At 51.6% G+C, this 14365-nt stretch overlaps 1 protein-coding gene across 3 annotated transcripts; it reads left to right on the plus strand.

Moving 5' to 3' along the window:
* Positions 1 to 11353: 11353 nt before the first annotated feature.
* PV10_07680 lies at positions 11354 to 14065 on the plus strand. 3 transcript variants are annotated; one of them, XM_016372612.1, is made up of 5 exons: positions 11354 to 12086; positions 12143 to 12340; positions 12440 to 12675; positions 12738 to 12918; positions 13025 to 14065. In XM_016372612.1, the coding sequence occupies exons 1-5, from the start codon at positions 12053 to 12055 to the stop codon at positions 13366 to 13368; spliced, it is 993 nt and encodes a 330-aa protein (XP_016221944.1). In that variant the 5' UTR covers positions 11354 to 12052; the 3' UTR covers positions 13369 to 14065. The 3 variants fall into 3 exon arrangements, with proteins under 3 accessions (XP_016221944.1, XP_016221943.1, XP_016221945.1); XM_016372611.1 differs by having other exon boundaries at positions 12143 to 12675; XM_016372613.1 differs by having other exon boundaries at positions 11354 to 12675.
* Positions 14066 to 14365: the final 300 nt, after the last annotated feature.

Raw genomic sequence — 14365 nt, forward strand, 5'->3', positions numbered from 1 at the left:
CCTTGCCTGCGCCCTCCTAACTCTACTACGCTGGAGATGATATGTTGACGAGCCCACGTATACTGTGATGAAGGAGAGCCAAAGCAACTTGGTTGGAGCCTTAGTCCAAGACGCGTTTAGGGCTGTCTTGGATGAAAAATATTTAGTATAGATGAGTCTATCGCCGCGCACAACGAGACCTAAAGTCTCAGTGTCTGAGGTGAACTATACCTTTGAGGCGTCGTACTTGTGATATCCTTGTTAATAAAAGCTCGTAGACTCTGTTGGCGCAGATATCGAAGTAGCAGAGCATGTTGACGTCTAATGTCAAGACCAGTGTGTCTGTCGTCTTGGTCAGATATTTGCGCTCTTCTGAAGACACAGCTCGTAGCCAGTCCGTCTCTGTCCCTCCTTCTCTCCGATTAGCTTATACTTCAGTAGGTGGTTCGATTTGGTTTCTTCTTGTTTCAACGTGATGTCAGTGGAATCGATCAAGAATAGTCTGGACCTTCCTTGAGTATAGTAGTTATACATTTGACAGGAGATGGCCCATCATAGCCCATATTTCCTCACTATTGTAGCCTGATTGCTATGCCTAGTCTTTACAGACAGTTTTCGTTGAGCTGACTCAAGCCAGGAGATCTGTTTACTGATTCCATTTAACGTCACGCGTGTTGTTTCTTCATTTTTGGCCTCGAATGCCTGCAAGTTGACCTGTCCACCCTTGTAAAACCCTCCAAAATCATCAAGACCTTTGTTTTCCGAAAGATTTCCGGGAGTGAGGATTCTGGACTGTTCCTGTCTTAACGAGATCTCGGCCTTTACTTGTATAGGTGGTGTCTTGGTCCTGAGCCGGGATTTCTCGTCGGAGGGCCTCTGGGGTCTTCCGAACAAGACGCAAGTCATACCCTCCAGGCTCTTCCAGCATTGTGACCGTCATTCATGTTCATGGTGGAGGCGGTGGAAAGGGGCTCGGGTAGAAGGGGTTGGAAGATGTTGAATAGCTCTTGATCGTAACTTGGCAGTAATGAAACCCGGGAATCGAGTGCGTGCGCTACTGTCTCCCTTCAGTGTCTTATTGTAGAGTTAGTTGCGACGGATGAAGCAGGAATGGTTTTGGGAGAGGGAGGTGATCTGTTGACCCTTGGTCTACACTACGGTCAAGAAAAGCTTCGACGGGGATCTATCCTCTCATGGCAGGCTTCGAGCATGACCTCATTCAGTTGTCGGTTGTGTAAATAGGCGGCATGGACATCTAACGACTGAGATCGAGATTTCCAGCAAGGGTGATGCACAGATTCCCTGCCATGTTCGTCGAGATCGGCTCCCTTGGACGTGGAGGATGGAGATCTTCAGCTGACTGGATGGGAATGGGACGAGACACTGTCGTTGGCTAAACCCCACTGCTGTGGACAGCCTGGGGCGTGATCATCATGTTAAAAAACAGGTTCAGCAAAATAAACATCAGAGAATCATGTCGATAGGGGGTGTAGGCACCTGCTTGTGGGCAATGTATAGAGGGCGCAGTTGTGTACGCATACAACAGAGTCAAGTGAGCCGCACGCCGATGACAACGCGAACCTGCCGACGACAACAATTTAGCTGCAGCTTTTAATTGCTTACAGGTTTTAACTCTGTCTAGCAGGGCTTGCTCCTGAATCACTAAAATCCAAGTGACGCCGTCTGGAACCTTAGAGTGTATCCACTAGTTAGTGCTGGACAGGATTTAAACAGCGTCGCTCCAAAATCATCATTGTCATCACTCTCGTCATTCATCATCCTCACAAAGAAAACCTGAACTGTGTTCTGTTCGCCTTCTTCCAATATACCGACGCCCAGGCTTCACCATCACAGGACATAAGAGGATCGCTGCATCTTCGACATCTCGGGGCGGGTTGGAACACCGAAAACCGCGCGGGATGAAACGAAACCAAGAACAATCTTTGTGACGTGTAGTCTTGTATTAATTAGATGGATCCAATACTGACTTTGCAAGCTTGTGGCCATGAGGGCCGCCCATGGAGAACCTTGGGGGACTTTGTGAGCTTGTTACCAAGAATTTGTTGAACGTCTGGTACTCGTCTAGTCGCCTGCGGCCCTCAGACCACCGTTGTACCATATACCATCATTATACTTTTAACTTTGTTAGCTACTCTGGGAGGAAAAGGAAAAGGCACGGGGGCTTAGTGCCACTGCCTCGACCGTCAACTGCGCTTCGACTTGGGGGCACTGTGGCCCTGTGGCCCTGTAGCCCGTGACGAGCTAATCTTGTCTTGTCGGTTCGCCTTTCTTTTATGGTTTGCAAACCGGAATCATCGTCCAATGATTTGTGGGATATACAGTAGTCGTTCTCCGGCGGATGTAGTAGGTGTGATGCCTGACTGAAATCATCACCATCGTTGGAGGTCACTACTGAAAAGGCACACCGGTTGAATACAGGCTTCGCTGGGACTTACCTTACTTACAAAACCAAGAGTATGTCCCTCGTTACTCGTCAGAGTCGGGGAAGACGCGCTCGTAGTCCAGTAGCTCTGCGGTGGCTGGATAACCTTGATCCGTAAACATGGCTTTAAACCTGCTTTCTGTATGGAGATAGCACCGTCGTAGTGCATTGCATGCACTCCGTTAAGGACACACGCAGCAACATGCGTAGGCATGAAAGCCTAATCACCAGACAACCTGCAGAAACTCTTGGAGTCTTGGTCTCTTGCTTGTCTGGTGGGTGGGCTCTCACACAGGACCAGTCATTCATGGCGAGAGGTGTTGACTGGACATGCCGCGAAATGGGACTGCATCATGACACCGACACATGAAAACTCTATTCTTTGTTTTCTACTGGAATGCAAAGGGCGACGATGGTGATCGGTGATGAACAAAGAGACTCAGAGCACTTGTGGGTATTTCCCCAAGGGCACGGATACTTGCGGTTCTACTTACTTTGACTTGTCTAGTAAAAAGCTGTCAAGAGTACCGAGTACATCATGTTTGGGTATGTGGATGCGCCAATATACGGAATAGACCAGAGGAACCGCAATGGAGACTCTGACAACTTGACTTTTGCAACTAAAAAGCATACTTGGTCTTTGCCAATTCATGCGACTCGGAGGTTTCCTGCTAGCATTGGTGGGAATTGGAAAGCTTCCTCCATTTTGCTTGCAATTTTGGATCTCGGTTGACGATTGGGTTAGGCATTTTGAGGCAACAAGCTCTATCCTGCAGGCCGCCCAGTGTGTGACAATTTCCATTATCATTATTATTCTTGAAGCTTGTGGAGGCGTCCAAGGTGATTATTGTTGGTGTCGACGGCCTGCATTACTGGCCGAAACTCCATTATTGGACTGCCAGAATACCTCCAACATATTGGGGCATAAATCCGTCGCCGTGTTCCGCTTCCGAAGCAGTAGATGAAATTGTCATTTCGCGGGTGCTCTGGCATTCTTGAAGTTTGATCCTGGTTCTTTTAGCCTCGAGAGTTCCCAGGTCACCATCGAATTCGGTGTGCGTCCGATGGCTGGCACCGCAACCGCGGCGAGAGCAAGAAAAGGACGGCCCGACCGAGGAATACAATGGCCAAGAAAAAGGCCGCGCACTGAAGACGGGTTTACAGGCAATCCAACAAGCTGCTTTGAGGCAAGTCGAACGGTTTGGCCCCACCTTGACCATGCCAGGGTTCGCTTAACCAGAAAGCTTGAGAACGGGGTTTCATGACAATGGAGGATCATCTGCACGGAGCACTGAGGCCCCGCAGGTTCAGCGAAGTTATTTAGCCAAATTCAGCTAGGTGCATCACGCCAGCCATACTCGCCCCCGTTTTGTTATCGGCAGCATGAATAAGATTGCATTTGCTGTTGCAGGAGCCTTAGGTGGAGTTCAGAAGGAGAGAACTTGTTCTCGAGAGCAGATTGTTTGGATCGGGTAACCCATCCCTGGAGACCATGGCTGCACGCACCTCTCCGCTGCTGCTTTGACCCATGGGCCGTGTTGATGTTTCTGGTGGATTGTTAGGCCCGAGTTAATTTGGGATCATGTCTCTCTGCATGCAGTGTTCAGCGTCCGACAGGGGACCCTGGCAAGGTTGACCAGGACATCCCCCACCTTTGGTAAAATCTGAACGCGAGTGGTCGCTTAGCCGTCTGTGGCCATTAGCAGGTTGCACCGAGTTCGTGGGAGTATTGTTTGGCTGGATGCTGTGGGGAGAGTTTCAACTCTCCAGTAGCCATCATTGGGCATCATTGCATGGACTCTTTGCTGTGTCGTTTGATGGGCCAGCAAGTCACGACGAGGCCATAGCGGTGACGCCGCCAGCTTCCTACGGTGGTATCGTCGTCTCGGGGCACAGCCATTCGGAAGATTCCGTGATCATTTCTTTCTCATTCCAATTTTCCGGTCACATGGAAGCAACCGGACCATTTTCATCACTGCTGTCAAGGAGGACACTGACTAGCATGGCAGCTTGAATAATGTGAAGTTGCGCCATCCTCTCGACACGCTGTTACCAGCATTGTGGCCTGCATGCAAGAGGTCCAAACGCGTATGATGTTTCTCCACCGTAGGGCGTGGGGAATAAGAGGCCATAATGGGCGCATTGTGGTGCTTGATATCATGGGAGCTGATATGTGACACTTAACATTCTAGATCATAGGATGTTTTCAAGGGCCAGATCTTTTTGTTTTGGCTCGAGTGAAGCGCATGGCCGAGCTCCTGGGTTTTACATTGATGGTCGGTTTTGCTGTATGTGTAACTCATGCTACGGGGTGGACGGGCTGCCGCTGCGAAAATCATTTCACGTGGACAGGGATAAAAAAAAGCAATCGAGATACATACGTTTGCGTATTGCCATATAGTTTCTCTTGGCTATGATGGTACACACTATACTCGTTGCAGAAAGCATCCTATTTTTGCCCGAGGATGTTTCTGGCCACAGCGACTCTTGGAGAAGTCACCCAGAAGTAATTTCCTGTGGCGTGATAGTGAAGGAGCAAAAGGATTTCGGTTCTATACGCCAGCCTTTGTCTTCATATGTCCCCTGTTTTCGGATGACATTGCGTCTGGAAGCGGAGAGGTCTGAAACTAATCAATTAGTGAGCACGTTCTCTCCAACCCGTCATGCCCGCTCAACCCCAGTGCTGGGATACAGGGGCGAAGGCACTAAACGTAGACTATCCGTTAGTCCTACGGCTGTTTGTTAGTACCAAACTCTGAACCATCGACATGGTGGCGAATATTCAATTTGCTCTATCTTTTGCACAGCTTCTCTGCCTTGAAAGAAATTTACATCTAGATGAGAAAGATTTGAGAATGAGGGGGATGCCATGTGAGACCCACAGCATTGCCTCTAGGGGTAGATGCAATGTACATGGGGAGGACAGAATGCAAAGGTGGAGGATTGTGGCTATCGTCAAACCGCACGTGACCAGTGTTTCAACTCGATTTGGCGCATGCAAGGCCACGAAGGTCTTTGATTTGCCCCAGAATGAATACATACTCCGTATCAGAGAATAAAGATAAGTCACACCTTTTACTACACTTCCTCATACCAAAAGGGGGGAAGGTCCATCGGTACCAGTTCGACTCGGTGTGGTGTGGGAACTTGGGAAGTACTTAAGCGAAGAGAAGGCAAATATCAAGGATGGCCGCCAAGGGACATATAATTATTATCGAGGGTCATGCATGTTTAGACCGACCTGGCCAGAGCAGCCGCGCTGGCTAGCTGAAGAGAGCACGAGAGAGAGAGCCTAATGTTGCATATGCATATCAGAGCTGCGTGGTCGTGATCGAGGTCCATTCGATGCCAACTACGGGAGCTGCTGTGGCTTAACGATCTGGACCGCCTTTTTCAAAACTAGAGGTGGTTCTACACCCTCGAGCTGAAGTCTCGCAGGCAATTGACTCCTGACCTTGACACACAACCAGCACCGCAGCGACATGACTCGTGCGGCTATGTATACCATGTCGCAAGCGTGGCGACCAAGCAGTGTATCCTAAGGCAGGTTGACTCCATCAGATTATGCAGCACACGTGGGCCAACAGAGACACTTGGCCTTGCGTTAGGGCTGTACGGAGGAAGGGCAACAAGAGGTAACATTCGCTAATCCTTTTCCTAGCGCAGTATCAGCCAACGAGAATGGCCGAAATCTGTCGCTTGCGCTGTCAAAACTCAAGAGGCAAAGTGGGAGGGGAAGGAGACGGATGGTAGGGCGGTGGATTGGCATAGAAATTGGCCTTCGAGACTCTGTTAGAGCAGCTTGACGCAAAGGGTGTCAATATGTAGCCCCTCGGCCATCTGCAACCCTTAAAAGGACTGTTCCTGAGACTTTTACGCTAGAGACGCTTGCGGTAGTGGGCTCGAAATTGGCGATTGGACTGTTCGTAGACAAGTGGGCCAGGTCCAAATAGTTGAGTGACTTCGATCGATCATCATTGTCAATTCGTGCAAGTATGCAGAAGAATGGAAGAACCAACACCACCACGAAATGAACGGTGCCAGGTCTCTCACATTAGCTTACGAGGAATGCAAGTCCTCCCGGGAAATTTCTCTCGTATGCAAAGGGTACCACACTCAAGGTAGAGAGACCATGCTTTTGGGGATCAGAGAGTGACATTACAGGGTCTGGATCATGGACTGGGGTGACAAGTAACCACTGGCCAGTCGGGAGTTTGGATTAGGCGACTGAGGCCAGTGGTTGTGGTGCTTAAGGCTGCAAATGCAACTGCCTACTGACAAGGGGACTCGACTGACGTCGCCCATGCTCAAGAAGTGATCTATTTTCTTTTGGGACTTTATTGGACGTACAGTACCGAGACAGCATTCTCGTCTCGAACTCGAACTCGAACTCGGGTCAGGACCTGGGTATCGAGCATCGGAAAGGGTAACCTGGTACGTGTGCGATGTCCACAAATGGCAGAGTCATAGGCTACGTGGTTCACCATCACCAAGCAATACCACAATATGGGTATGCATGGGCATGCGTGGGTCCCAGCCTCCTACACACACCTACAGAGGGCGGTGACATGGCAGGTTTGGGTAGGGGGGTGGCTCCTCGGCCTTCGACTGGGATGTGGGCTGGGCATGGACAAAGCCAGTTGATTCAAGAATCGCTACCGATCAAGCAGGCCGCGATCGGTGATGAGTTGCAGGTATCATTACCTAAGTCGTTGTATGATATTACCCAAGCCTAATGCCAAGCAGCAACCGTGACGAAAGTCGCGAAACTTGTTGGGAGGAAGAAAGGCAGAAAGGGTGCAGAGGCAGGAAAATGGAAGAGCGAGAGGGAAGGCACGAATGCTTGTAGATCGTGCCGGAGGAAAACGCGATGACCAATTGAAGAGAGTCGCGCTTTCCACAACCCATGACGCCAAGAACATGCACTACCGGAAAATCCCGATTTGGCAAAGTGCTAAGCAGAGTTCACTCACCCAACAGCACGTTGTTCGGCTATCATCTCTCCATCCAGACTCCTCATTTGAAACGTCGACACCGGAAGACAGACGAGTCCCCAGTCCCGAGTGGTGGCATGACGGAGTAGTCCGTATCTGCAAGATGGGATGGCCATGCATCATCACGATGATATTCCTCACCAAGTCAGTCCTGCTGATTGTTGCCGTTGCGTGGCACCTGCAGTCCTGTCATGGATAACAGGGATTGTATAGGTACTGTACGGAGTACAGAATGAGAAGAGAGGGTACGAGTACGGAGTATTTCTCTCGAGCCGACTAGCCTGGTGGATAGCATGCCACCATGCCAGACGTGCACGGCAGGCTGGGAGCGTGCCTCGTAAAAAGGCCCCGCGGCCCATCAGGGACCACGGACCACCATCTCCACTCCAGGTGAAGGACGGAGTCCTGTACCTACCTCTACGAACATGCCATTGACTACAGTCGACAGAGTACCTTGGGTACCTGTCGAGCTACCTACCTCTGGCCTTGACTATAACACCCATTCTTGCAGTACGAGTACTGCCCATGTAGCAACCTGCTTACCTACCTAGGTACGTTCAGATGGGAATGCGTATGCGTTTTCTCTCTCCTCTTACGGAGTATGTGTAGATACCTAAGGTACCTAGCCTAGGTATGTACAAACCCATGCTGCCCAAGTAAAATTACCTGATGTGGTTAGCCGGCATGCGCCTGGCGGGACAAGAAGAGGTGAACTCATACGAGTAGCCGTGGAGCCACCACGACCTACAGGTACTACATGTACCTCCGTACAATACAGTAGGGAGATACCTGCAAGGCGGAAAGCCTCGGCCTTGCACCATAATGTCCAAGGAATGGATTGCGGCTGGTGGGCCTGATTTGGCAAGCCATGCACAACTCTGTGCTAGCGTCAAAATCGTAATAATGTTCCGAGTCTTCTTCGCTCTACTTAAGCAAGGCATGGCAGGGCCCGCGAGGCTACGCAGTCTGACCATACCCAGGCACCCTCAGTAGCGTGCCTAGGCACCTTGGAACCACACATGACTACATTGTAGATTTCTCACAATAACAACACAATACGACTATATTCTCATGCCCGACGTTCAATACCATCAAGAATCGTTCTTGAGACAATGCTTGGTCATGTGCCGTGCAAATCATGCGCATGCTTGGTGGCACTGATGGGCAGATTACAATGGCTTTGACAGAGATGATCGCTGTATCCATCTTTCTTCCACGCGCGCGCTGGACTCGCACTCGGAAAAGGAGACCCGCACCCTCCTTCCGGCACATCAGTAATTGCACTCAAATCCCAAAAACCTTACTAACCCGACACGGTCAGTCGTCAAGCTGCCTGGCAATCACCCTCGAGTCCAGTCTCCCTTCATCTCCCAGTCTCCCACATCCATCTCATCTCTCAGCTCGCTTCATTGGTTCAGGTTGAGCGGCTCACTATGCGACATGTCGATGCACTGGATTCGCTTACACGCACCCTTGCGATTCGACGTATCCCAGGGTCTCGAAAATCGTGCAGGCATCCAACTGTAACATGACCAAGTGACGAGAAACCTCTGGCCAGTGAGAGTCGATGAGTTGCAAGACACAACTGACAAAGCCTCAAGCCACAGTTAGAAGTCAGAACCTACCCGAGCGGCCCACCCTTGCACAACTTCCAAGAGAAGTTTCCATGGTAGGGATGCTCCTCGCCCCGCAGCCCTGAAGGATTCATGCCTTTTGGGGGTTCAGACGCTCCTGCAGGGCCCCGAGGCCCCTCGGCCGACGCCCCCTTTGGGGGTTCAGGCCTAATCAGCCCCCCAATTTGACCATCAACTCCCCGTACTCTCCCTGCGCAAAGGAAGGGGTGGGCAGGCTTGGGCAGTTGACTGGGGCTACGATCTGATAGTGCCTGTAGGCCTAGATAGGCCTTGTTGCCATCGACACCCGCCTGGAACCCGCCCCCAGCCCTGACCTGCAACGAAGCTTGCACCTGAGGAGCACCCAGCCAGCTGTATAGATGCCTTGGCGGCAGTGTCACAACCCCGTTCATGCCAACCACTCACCCGCCTTCTTGTTGTGACTGTTGCTTTCTCTTGCACCTGACACTCGCCACGCTCACTCACTCTGACATCCACTCTCAGTCATCCTGTCTTCCTTGCTGCCTGGGCTATCCCCCAACACCAATAGTATTATAGAATCTGGCTCATGTTCCATAAGTATCAAGGTCTAGAAAAGTGACATATTGATCCACTTGAATAACACCAAGAATTGAAGCTCGTGGTGTATTGAACAATACGGAGTACGTGGGGTGGCATCCAAGCAGACCAGTAACTGCTATGCACCTACCATAGGCACCGAACAATAGGCACACACATGCCCCCAGCATCCGTTCTGCTGGTTCCTTCTCTCCGCCCATCAGCCATTCCTGGCTGATAAGTCGTAACTATGCGTACTCCTGATTCATTCGCCTCCAAGCAACAAGTTCGGTGAAGATTGTCTGACTCATTTCCACGCTGGCTCTCCATAGCACAGACTATTTCTGCTTGACTTGGCATGCTCTCTCTTTGCGTCTGCATCCAAGGCTACAAGATCCTCACCCAACTTCCGGTCTCCATCCATCCATCCTCAGCCTCTGCTTGTGCCCAATCAACGCTCCCACCTTTTCACCTCACTTCTCGCTTCCACCAACAACCCACCACTCCACCCCTAACCACTCTCTGTTTGTGGTCTCAATTCAGCAGGCCAGACCGCCTATCCCATCAAACCACAGCAACTCACTCACTTCATCTGCTTGGTCTGCTTCACTCGACACACCCGCCCCGTGTGGCTTTCGAGCATCCCTCGAAATCGACGCAGTTTTTAGTGTGTTGTCCATTCCTCTGCCACATCCGCCCCAACACCAAGCCTTTTCATCCACCTGCCTCGTCCGTCGTCCGCACCTTTCACCTCTCCCGTCGAACCAACTCAAATCAAAAAAAAAATACACCAGAATTCCTCTAACCACACATCACATATCAATTCACACACTCACCTACCGCCTGCACCAAAGTCCTCTTAAGGTGTCCGAGGTGCCCGCTTCATCTCGCCACAGCCCGTGCATTCGTCCTGTCAGGCAGGCGTGACCGTGACCAGTGACCGTGACGGGGTTGAGACCACAAGATTGCACCTTCTCCACGACTTGCCTGCAGATAATTTGGCAGCCTTTGGGTTCAAAAGTGGAAACCAAGGTCCCCGAGCCCATTCTCATACCCACCAGCGCCACCCTTGCTAGCTTTCACTAGTTGCCGCTGTCGCGCTACTCTTTGACGCTATCACCACTCATAAACTCACGCTTGCCATTAAACTTTACACTCGCTCCTCCATTTTCCGGGCTTGCCACCTTGACCACGACCAGGGGCTTCCTTGTCACCACTCAAGCACGACTCACTCACTTACCTACGTCTCTTGCATCCTGCCCTCTTTCCAGGGTGGAGTCAAAACCACCACCTACAATCATCTGCGAATTCAAGACGAAAACTTCCAGGCTCCGAGCTGTCCTGCGCCAGTCACGCTGCTCCTCCTGGCTCGCCTTCTGACCTGCCATTGGACCTTGTCTATTATTCAGAACACCAGCCGCTGGCGTCGACGACCCACTCGACAAGAAAAACAAGTCACTCGCCCGCGTGCGTTGTGATCCTGCATCCTCGTTCAGACCCATCATCCTAGTCCATTCTGGACTCCCTCCACGGAGTACTTCCCAGCGAGACAAAACGAACTTCCAAGTCACATTGACCTCGGTTACCTGCCTGCTACCCTTTTGTCCCTGTTCGTAATCCCTTCTGTCAAGGACCGACCGCTGTTTCCATCACCTGCGCAACACTCAACAACATTGTTCAAAAGCCTGGCGCGCCCAGGTTGACTCCGAAAGCCTATTTGGGGCTCTAACCGCACTGCATCATTTGCCTGGGCACGGAGGTTTTGGGGCCGAAGCAGCAGGAGCACTTAACCCCCTCGCTAGTTCGCGAGCTTGTCTGCTCTTTCTTCCCACCAACCCACCCCAGCTCCATACCCTTTATTAGCCTCCATTGTCGCGCCATCGTCCTCCAGCGAGACGGTAGCCCTTGGTCTGTGCAAGCTCCCAGCTAGCTCGCCCACAAAACCACACCGTCTCCTACTAAATCCTTGGGCTTCCTAACCCAAACCCGTTCGCGTTGGTGGGAGCCTCTGTCATTACTGCCCCTGCTTCTGCTTCCGCTTCGAGATCACCCATCGACATTCTTCCGGACCAACTGCGAAGCCGGCCGATCGGCTGCGTGAGGCCCTCCTCGTGCTCCTAGTCCACGTCTGCCGCCCCAGCCCACTTTTCCTCTCGTTGCTGATCGAACTCCATCCTGTCCACCACACCAGCACTAGCTTGCCTGGGGCCTTTCCACTCTCGCTCAAGCACAAGGGTGTCCTTGGGAAATAAAGAATTCACCGGTTCTTGATCTAAGCATTGCTTCATTGCTCGTCACTCGCCGCTGGATTGCGGACTGTGACATTTGATCACCTGGGTGAAGTTCCTACCTATCATTCGATCCAACAACTCATCCTCGCGTCACTCTCGACGCCAGCATCTTTTTAACATTCACAAACCTTGGTTCCTTCGCGACCGTCGGAGCACAGTGTTAAAGTTCCTTTGATGGACAGAGGGCCATCCGATTACGCGCAGTCAGGTTAGCATCGCCATTAATTATCTCCCGCGACCTTCTTCTGAACTTCGTGTCATCAGATCAGTCGTCTGTCGCGACCTACGCCACCCAAGATCCTCGGTCGGCCAACATCTCCAGCACCAACACCCCTCAGTCTGATTACGGACTCACCCCGTCGTCGGCGCGCTCGTCAGGCTTTCCATCAGACCAGCTGCGATATAGCCAGTACCCTCACGCGCCTCACCAGGCAGCCGTAGGAGCAATGGCACAACCACCAAGTCCGTCATTGTCCCTCCCAGATGGAGCTCCCCATGGAAATCCAAATGGATCATTAAATTCCACCTCCCATCAGAGATCTAACTCGGACCTGCCTATAGATCCCTCCATTTCGCAAGCCAGTCCAACATACCCGCCCTACTCCCCCTACCCCCAGGGTCAAGACATGCAGCACGCCTACCAGCCTCAGCATCCCCCTTATATGCAGCAACGTCCTCCACACGAGCAATGGGGAGGCTACCCTCCTCAGCACGGCATGCCTGGCCCCTACCCTCACCCAGGAGGCCCTGGGGTCGCCGGCCCTCCACAGACATCGGCCGCGTCACGCCCTGGCCAGGTACGTTAAACATGTGATTTATTTCATCCCACTGGGACACAACTAATGTCATCTTCGCGCAGGTATATTCCTTTGTCCCCATTCCTGGTGCGCAGCAGCACAAGAGGCCCCGTCGCCGTTATGAGGAGATTGAGCGCATGTACAAGTGCGGCTGGAACGGTTGTGAAAAAGCGTACGGCACATTGAACCACCTGAACGCGCATGTGACGATGCAGTCGCATGGGACCAAACGTACACCAGAAGGTATGAAGTCGCGCTTTTGAGCACGGTGCAGCTGATAGAAGCGTTCCTTGTTGTCGCGCCATGCCCGCGCTTCGTGGACCAGGGATGAGGCTAATTATTGTTGTAGAATTCAAGGAAATCCGAAAAGAATGGAAAGCACGCAAGAAGGAGGAAGAGAGTGCCAGAAAGGCCGAAGATGACCGCCAACGATCAGCGGCTCAGTCTAACCAAGTAGATGGACAGGACAACGGTGGTCATCAAGTACCCGGTCAGGGCTACCAACAAAATGGGGGCCGACCATCATTGCCACCGATCGGATATCAAGCTGCTGAAGGACACAACCAGGGACAATATGCGCAACCACAGAGCGGCATGGTTTATCCCCAAGGGAACGGACAGCTGGGCAACTACAACTACCCCAACTCGCCTTATGGACAGCAAGGCCAAGTCTACCAGCAAAGACAGTATTAAGCATTGCGGTGGGGCCAGCGCCACACTAGGACAGGCGATAGTGGCCTGACATGAGCACTCCAACACTGTTTGGGGCGGAGCTGTGTGCTACATAATGATACCCAGGTGGGAGTGGTGGAGAATAATGAAGCGCAACCGGATCACTGTGACGGGGGCGGGGCCAGGGCATCTTGAAGGCGTCGAGCAGGGGATTGGCAGTTGGACCTCAGGATTGTAACGAGGATCGAAGTGCCTTGACGGCTTGGACTTGGCTTGCAAGCAAGAAAACAATTGGGCTATCTTTTTCTTTTCTCCATGACGAGCCTGACGATTCTATCGACTGACTGAGCACTGCATGGCAAAAGCCGGCAGAGGGATCGAGAGATGAGGTGCGACTCGAGGTGGTTATGCTTTTTTGCGTCATGCATTGTTTTTGGCACGGGTTTTGATTTTCAGAGAGGGCGTGGCTGCTGTGTGCGCCTACGCATGGGCCGAGCGATGAGGTGCAGCATCCAGCGTCAACGTTGGTGCTGCCGGGCTGATACCAGTCTTGTACATTCTTATTCCACGCACAAACAGGGCATAAATACCCTGATTTGACTGCCATGGAAAGAGGGTGGAGGTTCTGTGGTTAGATTGCGGCGTTGTGTTTTGCAAGAAACTCAAGTCCAAGTGGTATGACAGCCTTCATTCTAGAGATTAAAACATTGCATCAAAATCAAGGGCCAGAATTCCGTGTAGTTTGTTGTATGATTATGTAGGCAACCATGGCATCTACGGCATCTTTGCCTGATGCCTCGGTAGAAGCACACCAAAATTGTTCTTGGCAACTTGTCAGGCTGGGCTGACCCACCAATGCCACTCCCGCACAAGGTGTAAGCAGCAAAGCAGCAGCAGAAACAATGGGAGTGATTCAAAACCAACAAGGCAACATTCACATAGACATGAATAACATGTCAATGTTCATTCTTTAGGTCACTATCGTCGTGAAGTTAAGGTTGGAACCGGGGTACGCAAG

This window comes from Exophiala mesophila (genome assembly GCF_000836275.1).
Source record: "Exophiala mesophila strain CBS 40295 unplaced genomic scaffold supercont1.5, whole genome shotgun sequence".
Lineage (NCBI taxonomy): Eukaryota > Fungi > Ascomycota > Eurotiomycetes > Chaetothyriales > Herpotrichiellaceae > Exophiala > Exophiala mesophila.